We start from the raw sequence: 26655 nt of genomic DNA on the forward strand, positions 1-26655 counted from the left end.
GACTGTTTTGGTAGTTCTAATGTTAATTGACATCGTAGCGTTCAATCCTACATTTTATTATTAAATATATTATTAAATATATTCAAATAGAATAGATTACAGATAAAGATTTAAAATTTCTATTTTACCCAGCTCATCGTGCTCAGCACTTTCTGTACAGTCCCCGCCTCTATTTTAAACTGCAAACACTACTAAGCAAATGCATAATGAAGCTTCCGGAATTCTGCATACTAACGGCGTGCCTCTATTAGCAGCGAGCGTGCCCTTGATAATGTAATTCGTGCATTAGGAAAACATCAGCCTGGCTGTTCGTTTGAACAATTGTTCGCAGATTGTACAGTTGCCGATGGTTATTTCTGTGACGGAAAAGAAAATCGTGGCTTGCGCATTACTATAAAACTTGGCGATAAAATATAAGCCGTGGTCGCTTTAATTGTCAATTAATCAGAGAACTCTTCTAACGGAGACGACCGATTGGACAGCGTGGTTCGCAGGGAAGAAACCTGTTTTATTTTCGGACGAGTTTGGAGGGCTGGGCTTCTCGTCTATTTCGAGAAGGCCGCCACTGCTGGTATTGTGTCTCTAAAGACGCGGATACTTTGCAGCTTTTACGTGTAATTCTTCAAACAGAAAAATGTTCACCATTCTTACATCGTCCATCATATTAACATCCATTTCGCAAATGACGTCAGATTTATATTTGAAATAAAAACAAATACATATGTACATTCTCGGCTATCGTTTAAATGTTCGATAAGTCTATAAAATGAACAAACGCCAAGAAAGCTGTAGAACGCATTTAATATATTTCTTGGCACTTTATGCACTTTACAGAGATCCCGCCGACAGATTGATACGTTTTTTGAAATCTGCTGCGCACTTTCACTCGCAATTTGCATTTAATTCAGCATGTACGAAGTGCATACGAAAACTACTTATACCTGGTTATTCCGAAGTGTAATATATGTTCGAGGCAGGCCCGATACTCGCACGCTATTGCGTGCGTGATTATGCAATAAGCAAATAGGAAATACCCGACTTCCTTCGCGGAAGTGTAAAGCCCCTTTTTGAACGCTGATAAAATCGCAATGTGTTACACATTGCCTCCCAAATGTGCCACAGGTTTCCTCTTTCCCGCGATAAACAAAAATGCTCGTAGACAATAATGCAAATAGTTTATCGTAATTCGAGTGAAGTATTTCGGAAATATGGAGTCCCGAATTCTGATGTTCTATCGGGGAAGCTTTCGGTCACCAGGAAAGCATCTATGCGATCAGATTAGAGCATGTCTCTTTAAGTCTAAATATATACCGGGTGTCAGGGTTGAATGCCCTAGGATTTCCGGTGTTCATCGGATGCACTTTGGTTTTCCGTTTTTTTTCCTCTACTTTCAGCACAAGCAGCTCGCGTCTCTACGTTTCTAGATAGTGTCGCTGCTCTCTGCATCTCTTTCCACGTCGCTCCGCACGCTTTTTTCCACACGAAACCCAATAGCCTTGCATCCTCTAGGACACTTCAGGACTATTTCCTGCGTGTCGGACAAGCCGGATGAGAAACCGCAAATGTAAACCCCCACAACGCACTCCAGTGACACGGTAAACGGGCCACACTAACCGTATTACTGTACACAGGATCGGAAAAAGTTGCGATCAATATGGTTCACTTCGAGCAACAATGTATAGCCGCTTCCGTAAGTTGGTGAACCGACTAGCGCACATTGGCTCAACAAAAAATTCAACGAGCATTTTAATATTTTATTAATAGTTATTAATAGTATAATAATTTTTCAATATTTATTTGACTCGTTCATGGACTAGGTACCCCTACCGATGTAATTTAATCTTTTCTTTGTATTTATTAGAATTTCTTTCTTTTCAAATAAAAATTGCAAGATACAATATGGCCATACATAGATATTCTTTTCTTTCCTTAATAATATTGAGAACTGAAAATAGTGAAACGGTGATTTGAATTTTTTAAATGATTTTATGTTGCATTTGATCTAAAAAATTATTTTACAAATTCAGTTTAGTTCTTCGATTTGTGTGGTATTAATATTAATCTTTTACATTACTGCAATTTCTCAATCATGTTGGAACAAAAATATACAATATTACTGTGGAAATGAAAAGGCACAGGGTAGCATGCGAAGCATCGTGGGTATTCGAAAATTTATCGAAAGGACAGTCCGTTCAGAGACAATAAGGGTGTCGGTTCACCCTTTGAAGGCGCGCGTTTTGACGTTCTTTAAGGGTCCGCCTCATCGAGTATGCAACGACGTAGCAACAAATGTAGGTACTCACGAAATATTCTGTGGACACACGCGTTTTGGACTTAGTGCACGTGCACACAGAGACGGAACGGGTCGTTCTGTGTGGTAAATGCACCACGCTCGGGTAAGAACCCCGGCTTCATGCACGAGGGTACGAGAGAGAGAGGGAGGAGAGTGAGAGAAGGAGAAAGAAAGGCGAGAGACAGCTGTGGGGCAGCTGGCAGCGCGTGCCACGAACCTATGGGGTCTCCTTCAAACGTGGACGACGATGATATCCTATACTTTGTGACATGTAACTAACGGCATGCTTCGAACAATGCGATGGAACAGGGCCTGCTGATTGCTGATCGATCCCGGATCGAGAAAGAGCCTCCGCAGATGATCCCTTTCGCAATTGTCTACCAGATTACACAAGGAAAGCATCTTTCATTCGTTCATTGTCGAACGCATCCTGTGCGCTCGTTTGAAACTTCCAAAATGGTATTTAAAAGGGGAGATGGGACCTAAAAGAGTTCTAGTAAAAATTGTTCAAGTACAAACGTATGTTTCAAGTTATTCGGAACAAGAATATTTTTCTGTCGAGGTAACGTTTGTGCAAAGTTAAATTTTATGTATGGAGTCTTTTTTTAATAGACACATTTTTGCACGGACTCTCCGAGTATATTTTGAAGGAGACATTCGTGCATGAACTGTTTATACGAACTTCATTGAGAAATTATGAAAGTAAAGTGACGTTTACAAATGCTCCCGTAAAGGTGACACCAATTGATAACATTCTGTACTGATGATTTATTGTTGGAGATCGTGCCAAGAAGAACACAAGAGGCGACTGTAAATATTGAAATTTTTCTTCAACTAGCTCTTGACATATAAATTGACCAGCCGACGCGACGCAGCCTATAAATTTTAACATCTTTAGCGAGGAAGAACTGACTTCATAACAAGAACTGTCCAAATGTTGTAAAATAGACCATTAATCTACGAAGATAATTAACAAATTTCAAATGGTTGTTCAACGAAACAAGTTTATAATAAAAATAAAAATTTCAGATATGCTCTCTTCGAATTTCGGATTTCGTTACAGTGCGGTGTGCCAGGAAGTGGCAGTTTGTCACAGGCAGCGAATAAACATTTTCCGCTCCTTTGTTTAATTTATTCACCGCGTTTGTGGAAAGAGCGCAGGAGGCGCTGGCATTGTGCGAGATTGAACGGGATGTCGGGCTTCCTTGAAAGTTTTCACCCGCTCCAAAGAAAAGAGATCAGCGGGTTCAGAACCTTCGGGGGAGTGTTTCAAGCCAGTGAACATCTGCCGTCGTGTGCAGCGATAATAATTCGAACAGCTGATGCTCCTCGCCGGATCATCGTCTTGACTCGCGTGGATCCTGTGGAATCGTTTCGGGCCAGTACTTTTCGAAAGCTTCCGAATTTCTGGCACCGTCACCTCGTCTCTTCTCGGTACGTTAACTGCCGTCGTATTTTTGTCACGGAGTCGTCAGAATTACAACAAAAACGAGAGAAGAGATCCAAAGGAAGCCAGAACGGCTGCACGCGTTCGAATTCTAACGGACAACGGCCATTGTTCCGTTTGCCAAATAAAACGAATACCGCTACGATAACAATATTCCGACTTTAACACGTGAAAGTAGCTTATTTTAATTAACTCGACGATACGTGGCCTAATCCTATTTTACCCCCGAAAATGCTGGCAACGATTCATCGTTATGGCCGTTTATTTTTCCAGGACACCTAGCACGTCCGTAATCATCATAAATCGTTTTTGTAGCTAAGTGATTCGATCGAATGAAATGTATACGTTTAGAAAGTACATAATAACAAGTGCAGCAAAGAAATCTCATTAAATTTCTGAACGTTGTGCCATACGTTACGGCTGCAAATAAGAACGCCTGCAAAACAATTTGGTTTCTTCGCGCAAATTGCAGTTGCTAGTGAGTTCATTTATACTCTTTCTTTAATTTATAATTATTTAGTCAGTACTACTTATATTTAGCAAATGTTCTTTAATAACTGCTAATCTTACAAGGTACACTACGATAAAAATATAACCGGATTAGTCTTAAATATTAAAATATTTAATGACAGTATATCAAATTTGTAATTTGAGATTTTTGTACTTTCCAAAAATTAGTGAAAAACGTACTAGTGAAAAAAATACTACTATAATGAATTCTGCGTATACGCACTTACCCGTAGCAACGTTTATGTCAGTATAGGATCCCCACTTTTCTCAGCAGCTACTATAACGGGTGAACTTGTGAGGAAGGTAACTTCTCCATGGAATATGAAGAGCTCGAGATTTCTGTAACATTTAATATTATCGAATATATAGTATAGTTCAAATGGATCCACTTGCTTAAAAGAATATGTATTACCTTAAAACGATACCAATTTACCTTACTATTAGATTTTAAAATATCGTGAAATATGGTTGCTGGAAGAAAACTAATCAGACCAATAATGATAATTCATTTTTGGACACCCTATAGATACTGTGATCATCCTACTTCTACTTTATCGACGGCTGAATTTGTATTGATAGACGATGGACGAAACTATCGTGACGGAGATGCTTGAGTTAGTAACGTCTGGATAAGCGCCATCTTATATATTAGCAACGTCTGTATACGCAGCTTCCAATGCGCAGCACTTCGAGTTCTTTGTGAACATCTTGGAAACTACTATATTCCTGAAACTTTTTTTAGAGGAGATACTTTCCTCACTAGTTCACCCGTTATAATAGTTGCCGAGAAAAGTAGAGCTCCTGTGCTGACATACACATCGTTACGGAAAAATACGTGTACGCAGAATTCAGCGTAGTAGTAGTAAACGTTTTTCATTAATTGAAGAGTAACAAATTCCCAAAATTAATATTTTATATTTCGTCCTCTTCTACACCTCGTCCAAATTTCGTTTTGGTCAGTAAGGTAGCAGGTTTTGGAAGCTAGTCATTATTATGTATAATAATAAACAAATGTTCCATACTCTGTTTTCAATATTCAAACATTGAAGCATTAAAAATTACAAGGTATTCTATTGAATTCTTGCGAACATAAATAAGTAAAAATATTGGAAACTCCTAATTCAACAAGATTTAAAATACAACATTATGTTAAAATGTAATGTTTAAAAATAAAAAAGAATTTTTTGAGTTTTTATTAAATTCGCAATTATTTAACTAACACTAAATGACTTTGAGAAATAGCTGAATCGGCAAGGTTTCAAATACAGTTTTCAATTATTTAGTATAACCTAAATACTTACTACGATGACGAAAGGATTCTTGAATATTGAGAAAACAAAAGTATTACGTTTGAAGTCTGAAAGATATGAGAAGATTTTCCAATTTGCTATATTCAAACGATCAAGAATTCCAAAAGAATTCGACAAAATGTATTGGAAAATTCGCAATCGTTCGATGGATAGCGAAAAAATTTGAAAATCCATTCAGGGGTGAGAAACGTTTGAAGATTTGTCAACACATCGCAAGCCGATTCAACCGCTCTCATCACCCGTGGCTCGTCCTGCCGTTGTTACGCTACACTACTGGCAAGCGAGGAATGGTGGGGATTAGGATGGACCAATGAGAACAGAAATTATGTAGGAACCCGGCGAACTGGTGTGCGGCACGGTAACTTAAAGGTAGCTCGGTACTCGCACGTGGGCCTTCGTTCGTGTCGGATGTGTGCGCGCAGGGAAAATCGCCAATCGTAAAGACATCAGTTACCACGTAGGTGTCGTCAACAGTGCATCGAGTCTAATTATATGTGCACACGATTAACACGTGCAAACGTTCAGAGAATCATTCTCATTCGTCCGTGCTAATTATTAACAGAAAAAATAACTGACCCGACCGTACCGCGAGCAGCTGTTGTGCATTGTTAATCCGCGACATCTATTTCCTCGAGGATCGAGCATTATCACGCCGCCAAAGGGGTTACTTGTGTGAATTCCTTCCTGGTGTTTCCTGTTCGGATTACCCACGATAACACAACCGTGCCGAGGAACCTGATAGGTGCGTATCCAAAACAGTTTGGTGAATTTCTCGGAAATATTTTGATGCGGTTACCCAATTTCGTCCGATTGCGATGATCTAGCATTCTGACTGATATATATCGTTGGAAAACGGCCGACTGGTGGGGGTCGTTACGTTGCACGTTGAATAGTTGGCGCTTTCTTCGTGAATTGCCATTTTTTCCTGCGCATTGGTGGTTCTTTGTGACGAGATTGAAAAGATTCTTCGCCGGACAAAGACAGATGCGAGCGTTTTTCGTTCGAAACCGTGTCGGTAACACAGGCGTTATAGCGATGTTTGCACGTCGAACAAAGTCTCGACGGAATCGGGCAACGCTCGGCGACCGTTTCACTGCATTATTATTCCATTCTGGAAATGCTGTTTACCCGATGGCCAAATGTTTCGGCGTGGCTATCCTGTGCGTTCGTAAAACGATCTGCTTATTCTCTCGGTCGCTCTTGTTCCACCCCTATTGCAGCGGTCTCGTCACGACAAAGGGAGTACACGGCGACGGGCACGTGTACCACGACGTTTATTAATAAACCTCGACGTCGGCTCCGACGATTTCTCTTTAGCAGGAGGTCTGGAAACGCGCGCAGGTGATTACAACCGTCTGGCGTGAAGAATCAGAGAAACAGTATTTTTTGTTTCGCGTTTTTTTTTTTCGCATGAAACTAGAAACTATCGTACATAGTAAGCAATCATCATGAGTCTTGCAGAGCTGCTTTCAAATATATGAATGGTCATTGTATTGTTGGTTCTTTATTGTCTAATTAATGAATATTAATAATTCGAAATCCAGATTATTGCAAATTAACATTTTCATAGGTTCATTAAGTTTTATTGATCAATGTAAATAAACGTTTACATAAAATTTGATAAAAATTATATAGCTATGATATATTTTGGTGTTTATTAGATCGTGACGAATATTTGTCTGGTGTAATAGCATTCCAACAGTTTATTCATAATAATTGGTTAACAAGAAATGCAAAAAATTTTTTTATCGTGACTCTCGGTGTTGTATGCGATGTTTAATGAAGTTTTTCGATGGATTGTGAAACGGAGGAGCAAACTGTTGGCTTTTCTGGAACTCTGGCCTTTGCGACTTTGGCCGAGAAGATATTTTGGTTAGTTTCGTCGAGCGCGTGGCAATGGGCCAATGTCGTTGCGCGAGGCTGCACCGTGATCGAGTCATGATGTAGATTTTTTGGGAACTATTGCAAATTGTATTTGTTCAGACATCTTAATTTCCGATTTTTAGCGACCATATTTAATGACAAGAGAATATTTTTACCATTTTACTATCATCGGTTTATCTGCTCTTTATATTATTGAGGATGTTGGGTTCACGTGACATTTTTAGCAAAAAAATTTTGGACAGCTGCGAACTCCCTTCTTTGCATACAATATGCACATTTATGTCTATTGGTGTCCTGACCTTCGGGCAAAATTTCATAGAATTCAACTGTTCCACTTATTTATAGTTGACACTTATTTCCGTTGATTTATGAGGTACCCGCTGCACAAAGATTGTTGATACTTTCCACAGTCATAATGGCGGTGCATCTCTTTATCTGAAAGGTTTCAAATATTCCTCCTGCCTTCGCGTAGGCTCTTGTTGTTTATTAAACCTGTCGGAAAAATATATTTGTCGTAAATTTTAATATATCTATTAAAGATAACAATATCGTACAATTTCTTTCCTATGAACAAGTTCGTGGAAAGTCAGAAACGCTGACATTACTTTTCAAGCAATCATTACATATCTCTCGCCACGAAGATTCTTGTGCACTGAACCAAATGCACAAACGTTCCCGTTTTCGATAACTTTCTAATTTTGAATGGTGCTTAGATCTCGTGCACGCAGCGTCCTCGCCTTTAAAATCTATCACACTGAGGCTTTATATTTCATATGAGCCTTTCTCTAAATCAATTTTTCATTTTACAATATAAAAAATGTCATAGTATTTATTTCCCTTTCAGTATTATTTAAACATTTCTCTTAAAATTTTAAAACCACTAGCTTTGTTTGTTTTTCTTGTATAAACAAAATGAAAATCTAGTAAAATTCACAGATTCGACATTATTTAGCATTAATTATATTATAGTTTTTGAAAAATCTTTGTTCCACAATAACAATTCCCAAGAAGATTATTGCACAATCAATGGAAGATTCTATTAATACTGGAACTAGTTTGCAAACACGTTTCTTTACAAATTCGATGATTAATATTCCTGAAAATGTGGTTATCACCGAATCGAGAGTTGCATCATATCCTGCGAGGAATTGAGATATTCATGTCTACAGGAATACGGGCATTAATCGAGCATATGCATAATGCGGTTGTTGCTTCTACGGTAGTCGAAGTTTAAAAAAAAAAGGTAATAAAAAAGAAAAGAGCGGCCTTTATGCCCGACCGAGCCTCCCGGCGTAGTTGTGACCGGCTCTAGGATGAGGAAAAAGGGAGAAAGAGCAACGGTGGTGGTGGAGGTGGAGTCCGATGGCAGTACAACAATATGATTATACGGCGTGCTGCACCGGTTTTCTGCAGCAGCTGCCGTCGTTTTAGGGGATTGGACAGAAACGGACGACGAAGGGCCGTTCTTGTGAAGTGGTGCACTATCACGGATGGTGTTGGTGGTAGTGAGGCAGGTGGGGTGGGGGGTTACAGGAGGGGGTCGGAAGAGAACGTAGGGCCCACTTAGGAGGGTCTGTGCTTAATGTGCACAATGTGAGTGCGAGAAAGAGGGAGCGATCAACCGTGCGAGGAAAAAACCGAAAGTGAGCGAGGGAGAGGGAGAGAGAAGCCGAGAGAGAGAGAGAGAAAGAGGGAAAGAGAGGAGGACCCTTCTGTAGGCATCCATCCACCACTATCCTCGCCTGCAGCATTGCAGAAATTCGAAAGCCGAGCCACACGAAAAATACCCTGCCTATACCTAGCTTGGGTCGCAGCAGAGTTTTGCTCCTTGTGAAGAGCAAAACTGGCTCCCTTTTCAAGACCGTTAACAAACCTTGAATGGAGGTCAGGGTCCCTTCTTTCCTTCCCCTTTTCTTCCTCCTGGTACCTTTTTCTGTATCCTTCTTTCGACCGCGCGCCGGTTCTGCCTGTTCCTCTTCCTCTTGCCATCGGGCCCTCGCCGGTTTTTCCTCGGCCCCGGCAAGGGTTTAGCTTCCACGCGCTCTTGCTCCTGCGTAGAGGGGGATTTTTGATCTGGTCCCTTTTATACTTGCGCGCGAAAGAAGGCTCATTGAATCCGAGGAATCGGTGGAGCCGAGTGGAACGGTAACTTCGCTGAGTGTGTCAGACCAGAAGGGAGGAGAGAGGTTTATTTTTGTCTTTCTTTCGATGTCGTGCGAAGACGTGTACGCTGTATCGGATGCTTCGGCCGTGAACGTGTGTCTCTCTGTACGCACGTACCCGCCTCATTTGTTTGTGCATTTCGCGAGGATCACGTGGGGTGGTGGTGGCTGCGATTCGTCGAAGGGTCGCGCGTTCCGAGTTTTCTGCACTGAAGGCCCCCCCACCCCCTTCCGCCGCGACCGTTGCGTCGCGTTTCGCTGTTTTGTTCCGCCTGAATAACCCGTATGCAGAAGCATCGGACACCGCAGCACGAAATTAGAATTATTAATTAGCTGGAACGTTATCACGCTTGTCGTCGTACTCTAAACTGTGGACAAATTCGACGATATAGGAAATTATAACTTATATATAGAAAAAGAGAGTTATGTAGTTATGTAGAGTATATAAGTAGTTTCTTGTATGCATGTATCAATAATGACTTCAGGTGAAACTTACAGTCAACTCTTTATGTCGTAATTGGCACCAGTATTTCGTCCAAAACAAGCCATCTATTTTCTCTAATTATAAAATTGAGAAATTCCGTGCATGTGTACATGTGGGAAATTATAGGTATTTCTAAAAGAAATGATATTTATTAATTGTACATTAGGACAGTGGCAGATTACGTGAACTAGAGTAGAGGATAATTAGATGGTGTATTTTAGGCGAAACGTACTGTATATTTTTCAATTTTGAAGCATTTTATTTTTATTCACAGAGTAGATTAAAATACTTCTAATGAGAATTCTTTTACTGGTTCAATAAATATAAAGAAAAATATCAGTTTTGTTCTACCTGGTAGTTCTTTATTAATGCGTTAAACTAATAAAATATTTACTTAAATAATCCGAGAATCCATTATAATAGATTTCAATGTTTTCATCTGCTTCTTCAGAACCGATGTAGAATATTTAACATACTTATGACATAATTCCTGAACCATTGCCACAGTGTGTTTCCACGTGCTCGGCAGAATCGAACGGTGATTTCAACGCCCACAGGGAATACGCATGAGACCGAACTCCGGCTTCATTTAGAGCTATATCGGCGTTGTTAGCAACCCGAACGTCTCGATAAAGTCTCGCGTTAGAAATCCCCCAAAATCTAGCGAATAAACAGTTTAGTATTAACGGAAATCGTATCTTGTGAATTTTCAGATCACCAAGTCTCTAGTCACCTAAATGCAGCTAACCTTGTGACGTAATTAGCGTTGATCAAGGTACCAAAGAAAGTGTCAAAATTGAGCAAGTCGTCGTTCCATCTGGCGGTGATCTCGCCAAAATTTGGAGGATGTTGATGCCTGGTGCCGCTGGTCTCAGTGCCGTCGGCGCGGTGGGTGCCGTCGGGGCGCCAGGGCCGGACGAACTGGTCTCGAGCCTGGGCGCATTGGCGGGTACCACGCCGCAACAGAAAGACACCACATGGACGAAATTGTTCGTCGGTGGTTTGCCGTATCACACCACCGATAAAAGCCTCAGGGAACATTTCAACGTGTACGGGGACATCGAGGAGGCCGTCGTCATCACCGACAGGCAAACGGGGAAAAGTAGGGGCTACGGTTTCGTAAGTGTCGCTGATCTATTGTTGCATTTGATTTTTCATTGGCTTTTTTTGTTTGACGTCTATTGTGATTTGTTTGGAGTTCGTGAATATGCTTAGAATGAGTAGTTTTCACACTTTCTCGTTATCTCGTGGTTAATCCAATACTTACGGTTGAGAAATCAACATCAGGTTTTCTTTGGGTACACTTTTCAGTCGCAAATATGGTAAAAGTTAAAAAACAAATTGGTTCGTCAATTTTAAGCGACTGTTGCTTTCAGCAGAAAGAATAGGAACTTATTTCGTAGTCACTGTGGAACGTTCGGACGAATACGTTATGGGAGCGCGCAGAGATAATGGTTCAACTATATTACGATAACATAACCAGTTTGTTGTACGTTCATATGTAAAAAAAACACGTTTCTGCTTTCCGCTAATGATAATGCCTTTTCTTTCACAAGGCGCGCGTAGCTCCTGTAACTATATTCTATTAGTGTTGCTCCTCTTATCACTTATACCGGAGATTATATGAAAATTTACCAGTTCTTTATATTCAACTTTCGACTATTTTGAATTTTATTACGGCATATTGAACATAATAGTTTCTAAAACACAGCAAATTGTGCATATTAACTTAGTCAAGGAAAGACATTTTTCTCCTCGTATTGATTTTTATAAACCCAATTACCGTAGTTGTCTAGAATTTAATTTACTTTAATTTATTTTAATGATAATCACAAGGATATGGCAACGAACTATAACCAACAAAAATTTAATATAACATTTGATATCAGAATACATAGTTAGCTTCCAGTCTACTAAAACAATTATTGGAAAAACAAATTAGAAATATTTGGGCCTCATCGTTATATCGCTCGCGATACTGGCACAAATAGTAATTGAAGCGTCGGTAATTGGGACATTTACATCATTTTTATTTTCCATTGATTTCAAATCAAAATCTTTCATCGTTCGGAAAATTGTATAATTAGAAAGATAAACAATACAAGAAATACTATTTTTTATATAAATTTTAATTGAAAAATATATACAGAAATGAGCGAAAAATTAGTTTGTCGGCTACTGGGACTTTCCCACTCGTTGAAACGTTAGGGGTTCACGACCTCGCAGCGGCTTTTCGTTGATAAAACGCGATGACACACATCGCGTTACCAATAAGAAGTCACAATCAGGCTCGGACCCCCTACCGTCTTGTTCGTAGAATCGCGAATCAAGTGAGCCATGTGTACCTTGTGCACAGAGAGAAAGAGAGAAAGTGGGAGAGAGAGGAGTACGAACCGGTGGTTATAGGGATGGGGGAAAGGGGAGAAGTGCAAGATCCAGGTGGAGCAGTGGGATTAGCCGAATAATCGATCGGATCTGCACGCAGGTGATCATGGGAGACAGACCGGCAGCGGAGAGGGCGTGCAAAGACCCCAACCCCATAATCGACGGTCGCAAAGCAAACGTCAACTTGGCGATTCTTGGAGCTAAGCCCAGGGGTAATCTACAAGCGTGTAAGTTTGATCATCGATGTACGGTCATTGAGTGTATGTGGATTGCGCAAGGCATTAGAAAACAGATTCAGCAGGTTAGACGGTAGCTGTTTGAGTTGTTGATGCTTGAGTGAAGTTATGGTTTGACTTCGAGAAATTTTGATTTGTAACGCGGAGGCTCGTCTACCAACCCGGGCCATTCCCTCTTGGAAACATATACGGGATTCAGTACTCGATCTTTCGATTTTATGTGGGTTCATAGTTATCGCTACACTGCGAATCTATAAGCAAAATGTGTAAGTAACATGGTAAACAATCGATACATTAGGAAATCATTTTCATACTGTTTTCGCAGCCGTGACATTGCCCCGCTTACATTTTATTATGTCTATCTTACGTGATTAATATATAAAGGATAGACTATGGGTTTTACCTATTTATAAGGAACATGGATAGGTCAAGTGCAAAACGGAGAGAATTATAGATATTTTTACACTATTTTTAACTTAACTTACAAGTAATTAATAGATTAAATAAATTGTTAATTCATTTCAGCTATTTTCCGTCAACATTATCTAATTGCAATGCACGGTTCAAGTACGGCTAATAGCCCGTAGAAAGATAGAAATTCATGAGACACTTTTATTTCGCATAAAGATCGTAGTCTAATGATCGAACAGAAAAGAACAATTTATGAAGCGTAGATCGTTTTCACTTTACACGAGGATCCTAGTCATTACTCTCGCGTTTGCAGAATCACCATTTAATATTTGCGCGGAGCCATCGCCGGTTTCTGGTCTTTGAAACACTGCCAGATCGGTAAATCTTGGGTGTAACGGACGTCTAGGACGCGGCCGGAAGTAATTCTTTTTCTTGATGCATGGAGGGCATACGTGCAACGTCGATAAAATATTATGGCGGAACAGTGCGCTGACAGTGAACCAACCGTCGATGTTAATTGGGGAGACGAACGCGTCGGTGTCCGGTTGAGCGAAATAGAACCGGATTCTGATTTCGAGCCAGTTCGAGATGAAATTTTCTGGCAGATCACGGGCCCTGAGAGGTTCTTACTCAATTAGATCCATCGAATGCGGACTGAAAGGGCGAAGGGCAGATTCACGAGCCACGTACACGCAGATCGAGAACCGTCCCCTGAGTCACTCTCTTCAAATTCCCGCCGTGGCTTCAGGCCAACATAGCTTGGCGCTTCGGGTACCTAAGTCTAAAATTGCCCTAACCCAAGTGCCGGATTTGCCTTTGTTTCTTTTCCTTTCCGCGCAAAAAGCCTGTTTGCTCTGGCGTCGGGTAATGATGTTTAATATTAGACTATACAATGATGCGATGGAACGAACTCTTTACCACGCCGCGCGTTTCGACCGAAGCGAAACGCAGCGTTGCCCAAGCTGTTACGAAGTTAATATACTGTTCGAAATTATGTGTGCCGGGATAAATGAGTCGATGATTATTGAAATTGGTGGCGTATTTGCAATTGAAAACTAGCGTCGAAGCCGGCTAACGTGTCACGAGCTATACTCGCGAATGGTTAAAGTTCTCTAGACGTTTTACGTTACCCACTTTCCGCGTCAGTCGTGTCTTTAGCGTCTAAAATTAGCAGTTCGGGTAATGGTGTCTAACAGGAGATATTTTCTTTTTAAATCATAATTTTCTATTAGAAGCACTTTGATTGAGAGTAGATACACGTTTGAAAGTTAAATATTCTTGTACAATCGTGTACAATAATTCTTGTACAATTTACTGAGAAATACAGAAAAAGAAGTTCCGTCTTACGCAACGTGTTTTGCAAATATGGTTACCCATAACGTCAGACTGAACCAGGTGCCAACAAGTAGCCAAAGCAACGACCGATGCGAGTTAATACACAATCGAAAAGTATCGATGCACCACTCGAAATATCTATGTGTAACGGGAATAAGCAAGGGTCCCATGTTATGCAACTTTGCCCTACTCGTTGCGCTGAAATTATAAAACAGATTAGAATGAGAACACTTTCGAAGAACCCACAGAAAATTAGAAACATCGTGAGCCGTAATTTTGATCGAACGCATTTGGAAAGTCGAGATTCGCAAACCGAGTTAATTCCATATTGCATGCAGCGTTTTCCAATTGAAATGGTTTTGCGAAAGAGGCTCGTCGAGGTAGGACGTTTACGAAAACAGGAACGAGTTTTGTGTCTTAGTGCCGGATTATCCGACTTCTAGCTGTGCAATTGAACGCACGTACTCGGTTTTGCGTAAACGTTCGACGACGCTCCCGTCGCAGGAACGGCTTGTTCTTTTTGCCTAGATAATAGATAGCGGTAATCGAAGTATGCGCGTATTCGTAAAAGAACAGAATGCTCGAGTTCAGGGCCATTAGAAATCCGACGATTAGAAAATTGTATAGGATCGTGTACGAACTGTTTATGATTTCAGCATTCCCGTTCGCTGCTGGCATCCGAGCTGGATATCCCGCGGTCCTTCCCAGCCAATATGGGTGAGTCCACGTTGATGTGATTTGTCGAAGAATAAGTAAGAACGTACCTATTATACATGTCATTACCGTAGTTAACGAAACATTGTTGAAAGGCGTCTTGACAATTCTGATCGCGGGTATTCGAATCACGTGATTCACGTATTATACTAATGTCGCAGAACGTTCGCGGAGAAAAGCACCAATCGATTGTCAACCGTGTGGCATTTTTATTCCGGTACGCGCGCGTTACGTTCGCCGGGATTTTCAAGCGCCATTTTGCATTAGTAGTGAACGATTCAGAATCGGACGAGAATTTTTATTCGATTCGTCATACCTTTCGTTCGGAATCGATGTTTCGGGGTGACCGCTTTAGGCAACACACACACAAAAAAAGATATGATACGATAAGAATAATATAATATTGATACACGGAAACGAAGGTATTTGGTTGAATAATTTTGCTAACATTTTGTTAAAGATAGACTGTATATAACGTTTCAGCATCCTGACGCGTGCGCGTAAGGGGGCAGGCTGAGAATCCTCATTGCGAGATCCTTGAGACCGCCAAGGGCTGTTCTAAGGAGCGCAATTAAAATACAAAAAAAAAGTATCGAAAGAGAGACGAACACAAAGACATGAGAGAGAGGGAGAGAGTGAGAGAGACAGAGACAGATACGAAACAAAACGAAAAAAAAGTATGAAACTAAAAGACAGAAAAAAGGGGCAGAGATATTTGAAAAGGGAGAGAGAGAGAGAGAGAGGGAGAGAAAGAAAGAAAACGAAAGCGGCACACGCACACGTATCGGAAGCCATGAGTACCCAATGAATTTATTTCTACCAAACGATAATCTTCCGAGGATCGGTCTCTTCTTCTACTGTTTTTTTTGGTTGTGTTTTTTGTTTCTTCTTTCTTGATGAGATTGACGTTGAAGTGATATAATTGACGATTGCGGTTGCTGAAAGATTTGTTTGTTACTGGTTTTGACTTTTTTGGTCTTTACTCTTTTACACTCTTTTTCTTAATCAGCATAATCACAATAATCGTATTCATAATAATATTGATTGTAGTAATAATAATAATAATAAGAGTAATCATAATAATAATAATCAATAATAATAATAATAGTAATACTTAATAATAATATTATTAATTGCAATGACGACGGTTGCAATCTGAAAGAGGTACTATCGATTCGCAGCAACGTTACTCCCTTGTTCAGCCATCAAGGTAACAGCAATTGAGAAAACGTGATACATTTTCCTTTTTGTCTTTGTCCTTCGTCGAAGGCGCGAACCTTCGACGCGGATCAAAAGACACTTGCTATTAATTGTCGCGACCGATTGATCGACGACACTTATCAGCAAGCATCGAACAATGCGTCTCGCCACATTTTCGTAGACACTTACAAAACTAGTTGCACATGTTACAGGTTTTATTTTTCTCTCCACCTTACTGTTTTTTTTTTTTTACTGTTAATATTCGAGTGTGTTTCCGTCAAGTATTCTGTTTCTTTTCGAGTTTGAACTTATTGACGTGTGTACTTTTCTTTCCAGTTTTTGAGTTCGTTATATCATACATATTTATATACGTATTTGTTTTTTTTTCTCTTCACATGGTTTTGCCTTTGGTGGCGGGGTTCGCCGGTTCCGAATGTTCTTCGGAATCAACGCGAATCGTGTTGCGCTCGCTTTAGCTAGAGCGTAGATGTTAGAGTAATTCGTGCGGGAGCTATGCCCCGCCTGGCCAACCGTTCCAAATATTTATGCGTCCGGACCGGCGTAGGCAGCGCGCGCGGGTATCGCGCGTCGTTCCACGAAATTTCATGGGTTTTCCGGAGAAAAACCGAGGCGTTCGCGGCCCACGTTTTCTAGCCAATTCGAATCCGTTGACGAGACGAGACTGAAAAGTGCGAGAAACAACCAGAAGAGATTAACCGTGTAACGGTGGAAACGTGTTGAATTATAAACGGCGCGGCCGATTCGTCGAAGCGGTGGATCTTTCGTGTTTTTCGCCGGAAATCGACCCGCACCGCCGCGAAACACGACAACGTTCATTAATTTTTCACAACGGCAATCGATTCCATCGCGGTTTACCTCGGTTGGCCCGGCCAGATTCTTTCGCCGAGCAATGAAATCCCGCCGAGATACTACACCGCACCGAGACCAACCCACGTGTGCTCACGGTTCGCCTAAAATAAGCCATTCAAGTGTCTCGATCAACTGTACAATTAGCAACCATGCTTCATAAACATACCAGACTGGATAATTGTTCAACCAAAAGAACAAACACCTCCTACGCATTTTGAACAGTCCATCGAATACGCTGCGCAGATTATTTTTCGTACGAATCTCGAACTTTTCGAATTTTCTCTTTTGCGAATCGTACCTGCACAATTTCTGCAGTTTGTTCGCCTCCAGTAATGTGCGAATTACATTTGGTACGTGTCTTTTGCTGTCGCAATTAAAGAAAAGGCTTAGATGGTTTTTCTGTCGTGTAAATGCTATCAAAAACCGTCCGACCTGTTTGTTAAATTCGAAGGAAGGGTCGGCGAAATTTTCGAGATCTAGTCTGTCCAACGGCGCGCGTGTACAAAGATCGAGGTGATCGACGATCGCGCGTGAAAGGGTACTTAACTAACACACTGACGATTGTTCGACATGAATTTTGTTTAGATGAAATGGTTTATTCGTCGAGTGTAATAGGCTCCGCTAACCATTTACAATAATTAATAACCTTGTATGTGTGATGAAGGCTTACACTACACTTGGTGTCGCTATTGGTGTTGTATTTTTTGGTGTTGTACGTGGTGGTTTTTGGACTTTAATATAACATGGTGTACTGTTTACTCGTAGAGAACGAAAGACAAAAGAAACCAGCGAATACTACGGCTCGAAGCGAAAAATGCCTGCGAGAATCAAATTTTATTCGCATCTTCATGCAATGCGCACCTCATACTTTCTTCTTTCGTGAAATTCTGTTCGGGGTCAGTATTTATGGGGTACCGCGAAAGTACAATGATTCGCAATTTGCGCGGGTTTAATGTGATCGCACGCAAAGATTTACGCAAACTTGTCTGGCAAAAATTAGTAAAGGGTTTTCGGTAAAATAGATGTTATCCCTGTATTATTTGATCATATGATTCTGTGTTTAAAGATTTATCCACTTCGAGCTGTTCCTTCATCAGGTCAATTTTAAAATGAAACTGATGTGAACTTTTTCCTTTATCCATATAGCTTTACACGAATGGCAAGTCGGAATTCGTGAAGACCATTCGCCAGTTTTATCATAGAGTGTGCTTTCATTGAAATGAGAGATCGATCATTCCGACGTCACGATAAGTTCAGTGTTGAATAAACGAAATAACGACGCGGGGGATGTGATGCAATGTCCTTTTGTGATCTCGGAGCGCAGCAGTAATGAAACATTAAAAACTATGAGAAAATTACAAGACTCTAAAATCAAGGCAAATTATTCTATTAATTCTGTATAGCTCACTGTAACTTCAGGTCACGTGGTTATTTATTAATATCTTCCAATTGTCTTGCGTTGTTTTGTCTTCACAGTCAAAAAGGTTAAGAGTTGCAATTTGAAATCTGACTGCACGTATTACACTCGTATTTTTTAAAAATTGTAAATTCTTACATCTGTTCAGCTCGCATAGAAGTGTCGGATTATAGAGGGTCAAGTTCCTTAAATAGCACTCATTCGTTACAATCAGTATCGCCAGTTCGATATATTTTCCGAGAGCAATCATCAATCAAGCAGAAAAGTGAACCAGTAATTTCTCATAGTTTCAAATCCAACGTTCTACTCGCTTCAAACGGAGTCTAGAAACTCCGCTTCCGGTTTCGCAGAAGATAAAGCTCGATAGAGTCTGAAGGAGGCATTAATTTGAACCACGCACACACCCTCGTGCATCATCAGTATATTCGCATACGTCGACGAGAATATCATTTACGTCGGTCGCGCCATTGGGAATGCGTGCGTATTGTGGAACACGTGTCCTCGAATTAGTTGGGCATAGGTGGAAAAGTGAAATTCTACACCACATCGTGAGTTTTACGTGTCGAAGAGGGTTTTCTCGGTGCTGGTAAATCCGTGGTGTCGTAAGCTATCATAACCGACCGCCAACGACAACCACGACGACGACGACGACAACGACGACGACGACGACGGCGAAGACGACGCGTCGCGTCTCGTCGGCCATCTTGGAGGTTCTGGCGCTGGTCCAGTCTTTATTTAGATCCACCTGTCTCCCGTGTCAGCTTTTATGCTCGAGACATTTCCTCGAGGGTTCCTATGAGAGGATTTTAAACACGAATTAACGCCGTTCCTTCGCTGTTTAATGCTACCAAAAGCAACTGCTCGAACAATAAAGTTTATTTTCCGGCGACGTCGTCAGTTGCTGTTATATATGCGGCAAATTGAGATTCGCTTTTTAGTTTTGGTCGAAATTGAGAATATTGTTTCTTTGATCTGGTTTCAATCGTAGGCGGTTTACTACTTGGAACTGACAAAGGTTTTGTCGTATCGGAGTGCACTTTGTCTACGTGGATCGGTCGGGTTAGCTTTGATCCATGGATCACACCTATCCTCTCTGATTTTATGAGTATATTAATTTAGTTGAACTTACGGTATGAAAAGTTAGTAGAAATTTTAACTTAACCGACCAATAGTTTTTATAGAGTTCGGAATTTTTCCGTTTAGCAATACATAATTGATCTAGTGTCCACGAGGATATTTAATTAATGACCATTAATATTTCAACATACCATTTACGGTATGTTGAAAATGTATAGTATATTTATTTCGTCTTCATCGCGAGGTATCGTTAATCAATGGTAAAGATTTTAGGCCTTGGGTTCGGGAATTTGTTTCTCTTTAATTCCTTTCATACTCGTTTTTAAATCAGCCCTTTCCTCCAAGTGAGTCCATCCGGTTACTTATAAATCCTGGACGACAGAAATTGTCAATAAACGATTGAGATCAAAATTGCAACGTTAAGAGAGCGAGAAAGCAATTTCAAGGTGCCAAGAAATAGATCAGCGTTTATTTCGATCGTTTTCCCTCGTTTACGATTTATAAGCACTCGCATAAAAGAGTCCTCTCGACGCACAAATATTTCTTCTATATGCGCCATTCCAGAACTATAAATCATTTTTTAAGCTTATTTTCACGTCATCCGAACTGCTCGTGGTAAAAGTTCTTCCAGCAAATGCATAGAAAGTGAAACAGAATTTCGAATGTAATAAATAGTAAATGCGCTACAGAATGGCGAAGACGTCGGAAGAATTTAAGAACGTTGATACAATATTTTCAATTGATTAAAACTGTTAAGAAAAGAAATACATATTTATCTAATTCCTGTTTTACAGTATTTAGCTTAACATTTCTATTTAACATAAACATCCACAGTTTAATAGTAAGGTTTATACAAATCGGTGTGTATCCGTATTTTTTAAAATCCAATTTCTACTGTCGCTTCTGGAAAGAAATCACATCAATAATCCATTAAACTGTTCGACTTTTTGAGCCACAGATCCAGCTTTTAAGATTAGTTTTGTAAGGAATCACGTCAGTGATTCATTAACCCTCAAAGACCTCTGTTGTTTACGTAAGTGGCTTCGTGGGGTAGGTTTCTATCCGATTCGAAAACTGCAAATGGCTGTGCAGGATATATATCTAGAAATAGTTGTTTGGGGAATGTATAATATTTATTATATAGTTGATCCACCCAATTCTGTTTTTACACGATATTTTGCTACACGGTTTAGAAAAATAAATTCAATTTCCTTTCTGCACGATTTCATTCGTTTTAGTACCGTTAAATATGTTATATATGTTTATAAATAGCTAAATAAGATTATAAAAGATCCTAAGCACATTAAATCATATCTTTGTTAAATAGATCTAATTTAATTCATTGAATTGCCAGATTTTCGGTCTCGTGCAGAGTAAAAATGGTAATGGACGCACGGACAGCGTAGAGGTTCCCCATTTGAGCGATACAGGAAATGTTCCTTCGATTTAGTCTTCTATTTAGCAGACAGCAGACTTGTGGTTGGCGCTCCACGCGGAATGTCAGTTTTTATTTTCATTGTCGATGCTACTATCCACCTGTTACTGTCACTCGCGAGACGTGGGCCGTAACGTTTCACGGCGGACGAACGCCTCTAGGCGTTTAATTTCGTATCCACGAAAGTAGGTATTCGAAACTATCGTGCAAGCTCGGCTTTCAGTGCGTTCGCCGTCACCGCCGACTCCTGTTTCACGAAACCATAATTTCTCACGTGCCCGGAACGGGGGTTTGCTGCCTTGATATCCGAAGGGAGACCATAAATAATTCGCTTCCTCGCCGTGCAATGAACTGTATTTCGAAAGACAAAGCTTTATTTTTGTCGCCCCGCGTTATTTTTCTTTCTACCTGGCCGACGTTCATCGCCGCTCCGTTGTGTCCCGTTGATGGATTATGTTACTCCGCAGCGAAAAATTCGTCCGCCTTCCGTTCGTTCTCGCGTTTCAGATTCCGTACGGTCCCGAAACTATTCGAGAAAATCTGTCTCCGAATGTGGGTCGACTTCCGGATTGCCGGGCCCCGGACCGTTTGTAAATTATTTCTCGCCTTGATTGTCCAATTACCGTTTTATTAGACTGTAGTTCATCCGACTGAAATGTTAATTAATCGCCGCCATTGAGAAAATAGGGCCAGACGTTCTATTTATACTAGAAACAGTCCGCTATTCGATCAACCTGTTGTTGATCGTCGTTACACCGATAATTTATTGCTACGAGAGCTGTACGACTGTCCAGAAATTCTATGACATTTTCTAGTCAATCAAACCGGTAATCTGATACAGAGTTGCAAAATAATCTTGACTTCTCTTGTACAAACGATAAAAATAATAGTCGGAGTTACTTTTAGACCGCGATCTTGATGCATTTGTGACAAAAATAAATCATACAAATTATTGGAGAAAGAAATCAACGTCTATGTAGCTCCTGTATCTTGTAGTTAGTGCAAACAATTTTTATTTCGTTTTATCAAATATACGGTGTCAGTACTATTAACTAAAATGTAAAGTTTTCAGTTTTCGATATAATGAATTCCTTAGTTAGAGAATGGTTGTAGTCCGTATAAACTTTTTTGAATACACGACCATATCTCATTTTCTATGTATGTAGAGGAGGCTCTACCGCGAGCTAATCGAATGACGTCAATATTTCTTTTGGCAATCGACTGAAAACAAGTTTTGAAATTGATTTATAGCTCTGGAATGACACATGTGGATGAAATATTTGTTCGTTAAGAAGACGCCTCTATGCGAGTGTTGATAGATCGTAAATGAGATAAAATGGTCGAAATGAAAGCTGATTCGTAAAGAATAAACAATAAATTCGGGGAAAGAAGGAAATTATACGTTGCGGTTCTTATTTATGAAACACTCGGGTCGAAGTCCAGGCTGATTTCAAGAGATATATTATCAAAGGACAGTTTGAGACGTTTACTTGCGAGCATTTCGTGATTTAGGTTTCGAATGACTAAGAACTAACACCGAGATGACACTGCAACTAGAATGCGTTGGCATACAACATTAAACCCTCCGCTTTACAATGACGTCTCAGAAACGTCACAGGTTTCGGATGCCAAACTATCTTTAGCTTGTCATCATAAAAGTACGCAGTCACAGCTCAACCACGTTACAATCGTTTCGAAGCAATACAAATATTTTTTACCGTTGCTCGTGTAGAACGTCGATTGAAAGTCGATCGAACGTCGATTGCAATTGTTTAATTGGCGAATCTACCGTGAACAATTAGAGCACACCCCGCGTATGCAACAAAGAATCGTAGCGGTCAAACTATCTTTAGATTATCATCATAAATTAATATTAATCTACCGAATACTAAAAATCTGACGTGTGTTATTCTATAAAGGTGATAAGACTAAATTTATTTAGACACGCGTATTTAGACAATTCAACGTCAATTGAAGGTTACTTGTAATTGCTTAATAATTGAAACAATATAGACAATAATGGGAACGCACCCCGCGCGTGCTAGGAAGGGTTGCAGTGACCAACCTGTCTTTAGCTTGTTATAATTTTTTAGTGAAATAAAAAATTTCAGCTCTTTAAATATTTCCAAAGTTTTAGAACTTTTAGAATTTCCAGGTTAGAGATCATCCCTTGTTAGAGGAGTAATACGGATATTCTCTACTGTTTCGTACGTAGAACGTCGATTGAACATCAATCGCAATCATTGAATTAGCAAAACAATCATATAGAGAACAATCGCGCGTGCAACCGGAGCACACTCCGCGCGTGCAACCGGAGGGTTGCAGCGGCCAAACTATTTACCGTGGGTTTGTCGGTCAGATGATTTTCGTCGGAATTTGGCTCCGGCGATGTCACACGAGAGCCCGCTTCGGCAAGATGTCGCGAAAAAAGCGCAATCGCGTCGAGACAATTAAGAGATCGTCGGACCACCCTCCGAGCACACCATTGGTCTACCTTGCTACGCAAGTATTGGCAGATGATCCCATTGGATTATCCACGGCGCCGGCGCTCGTTCAATCCGTGTACTGCGCATCGACTCGCCACGTAAATACACGTGCACACCTAGACGAGCCAACCACATGCGATTGCGACACCCGTACATCCTTCGTGTACACGAACACAGCGGCATTTCGTCGAGACCCGCATGTACAGGTGTCCCCCGGGTTAGCTCGTTGTTCGGGAGGAAAGCGCGACGTCCTCATCGACACGCAACGCGGAAACACCATAAAGAGGAAATTAGTCGCGCGACCACCTGGCACACGTGCCACCATGTTTCTACGAGAGTGTGGGACCGCGACGAGATTACTCGACGCGATTTCCGTGGCCTCGAAAAAGCCTACACGATCCCGGAACCGTTATTGCGGGGTTCGATTCGATGTTGTGCCCTCGCAGTTTCCCTTATTTTCTGTGCTTGCTCGCCGCGGTGTATACCACGGGGTATTTTAGTCGCAATTTTTGACTATACTCACTTCTTGGAAGTAAAATAATATACACGGTTTCTCCCAGGTTTAATGCAACCTCCGCGACTCTAACAAGCGAAATATTTTCACCATAGTTTCCAAATTAATTTCAGACAGCTCGCACTAAATAAAATCCCTGTAGAAGCAGTACACAACGCGAACTCTACCTAAAAGACATTTATAAATATATCTTGCTCGTTCTAAATTATTTTAACTGAGATTCAAATGATTACCGTGTTAACTAGGTCACAAGATAGCACAGTTCTCTCTACATCGTTCGTATAATGGTAGTTTATCATTGAAATTGTAACGTTCGTTCCCAAATATCGATTGAAGCGAGTGACTCCTGTTCTTAGTTTTCGATGCACGCACCGAATTCTTCGATCTCCTCCCCTCGTAACGACAGTTGCACTCACGCTGGTCCTGCGATGCGTGCATCGCACGCACGTATGAATTAGGAGGGGCGATTAAGCAACTTTGTCCACACGTTGGCTGTCGTGTTCCGTCGGAGTTGGGAGATCCTAATCACGGTATACGGCCACTTTGCGTCGGAAATCGAGGGTGGTCACTTAAATCCGTCACGAAAGGACAATGCAACCCCCCTTCGTGACTAGAATACGCTTTCTTTCTTTCTTTCTGTCATTCTTTCTATTTTCAGATTTCATGCTGTCTCCTCTAGATTTTCCCAATTGTTAGTGAATATTTCTAATGTTGCATTAAAAGCACTACAGTAATATTGAAATTCTTCGGTGTCACTGGAAGGTGTCTACTTAGATTCTTCTCTGCAGAATTAATTAACAGAACTACAAAATAACTGGTTTTTGATTTGTTTTTGCAGTTACTGTTTTTTTTTTTTAAACGTTTCTGTGAGCAATTTGTTTATCTTCTTAAAGCACACATTATAATATTACAGTGTACGTTAGTTATAGCATTAAGAAGTTACAAATTTTCTTTTCGAAGCTTCTTTTATTACTTTAGAAATTCTTGCTCGTTGAATCTTTTTAAGTTATTTAGGATTTCTATAATTCTTGATTTTACCAGTATATTTATGATCGATGTTAGACACACAACGGGTTACTTATAAATCACTGTGGATCTGTTATAAATCGGGTTACCAGCGTCAAGGGTAGACCTTATCTAGGAAACGATGACTTCTGCCAAGCTTATTGTTACTAGACGGGGCAGAACTTCGTCGTCAGTTTATGGAACTGCTCGAACCTCTCTCTTTATTTCGCTGGCACTTAAGAGCGTTGACAATGTAACGTAAACTAACCGGGGGATGGAACAACAGGCAATTCCCAGGATACCAACCTCGCCGTATAACGGTGCGTCACGAACCTAACCTGCGCCTTTTAAGCGAGGATTATTGTTTTTTGTTTTGGGTAGCGGAAGACCGAAATCTGAACTATTATTTACTGTACCAGTACGTCTAACTTTACCGGTTTATTATCTTTCTTAATGCTATTCTCTACAGCCCAAGTGACTTATGGCTGCAGGTAATGGGCTTACTTAACGTAAAAATAAAATTTGATTTTTACGATATCTCCTTTAAACGAGAACTTCATTTAAAAATATATTTCCTTGTAACAAAAGCTTAAAACGATATCTTAATAATAGACTATTTTAGTACAAATTTTTCGCAGAGTTACTTTCTTCTTTAATAAATACCACGAACACATCAATTACAAGCGTAACAAAAATTTCAGTATGGTCGTTGCTACTTAATGATCGACTGTACGAGCGTAAATGGCGGCTCGTCATCTAGAAGCAGACATTTTCCAATCATCTAATAGAACAGTGGAACAGTAGGCTGCCTGTATATACGAATAGTATCGCTAATGAGGGTTCCACTGCAACCGCATTTATCATTACCGGGCTCAAAAGTGGAACAGAAACAATGACGCTCGCTTCCAGTTGTCAGTACCTGACAGGTATACTTAATCCCCAGAGAAATTGTTCGGCGCGTGTGTTTTCTCGCATTAGCGTAACCGTGGGTTTCATCGATCGTATGAAAGTTCTCCACGTAAGTCTCTTGTCGCGATGCCCTGTCGGCGAATTCTCGTCCTAGAAATTACGTTCATCATTAAAACGACAGCCTTGTTTGCCCGCTAAGGTACCAAGGACGAAGATATCGAACGATAGTATTATCATACGCTTCAGGAATTAATCATTTACGTTTTTCGTAACCTCTCTGTACAGCGTTATACCGGTTTTACGCTTTCCTTTTACATAGCTTCGTTCTAAATACTTGAAGCTACATAAATTCCAGGTACGAGCTAAGCGTAGACACCTTCCACGATTATCGTAAGTTGATATCGATATTGGCAGCTTAACCTTTTGCACTCCGTTGCCCATTCTTAAGGGACATAATCGGTGAACAGTGTCGTAAACGTTCAAAAGCAATATCTGTTCTTTTTAATAGAAAGGAGTTCAGTTGTAATGCAATGCATTTAGTTATTTAACTCTTGTGCGATAACAATGAGTC

At 40.5% G+C, this 26655-nt stretch overlaps 1 protein-coding gene across 3 annotated transcripts in view; it reads left to right on the top strand.

Moving 5' to 3' along the window:
• The first annotated feature begins 5947 nt into the window (after positions 1–5947).
• LOC144471431 (RNA-binding protein 38) overlaps positions 5948–26655 on the top strand; it is a 33363-nt gene continuing 12655 nt past the window's right edge. Inside the window, exons 1-5 of one of the 3 annotated variants that reach the window (XM_078183462.1) lie at positions 5948–6017; positions 6123–6302; positions 10804–11209; positions 12576–12702; positions 15114–15174. In XM_078183462.1, the coding sequence (XP_078039588.1) occupies positions 10937–11209; positions 12576–12702; positions 15114–15174 (461 nt within the window). In that variant the 5' untranslated portion in view covers positions 5948–6017; positions 6123–6302; positions 10804–10936. Of the gene's footprint in view, positions 6303–10803; positions 11210–12575; positions 12703–15113; positions 15175–26655 lie in introns of all 3 variants that reach the window. The other 2 variants (XM_078183464.1, XM_078183463.1) reach the window with 2 other exon arrangements.

Source organism: Augochlora pura, chromosome 6, assembly GCF_028453695.1.
Source record: "Augochlora pura isolate Apur16 chromosome 6, APUR_v2.2.1, whole genome shotgun sequence".
In the NCBI taxonomy this organism is placed as follows: Eukaryota; Metazoa; Arthropoda; class Insecta; order Hymenoptera; family Halictidae; genus Augochlora; species Augochlora pura.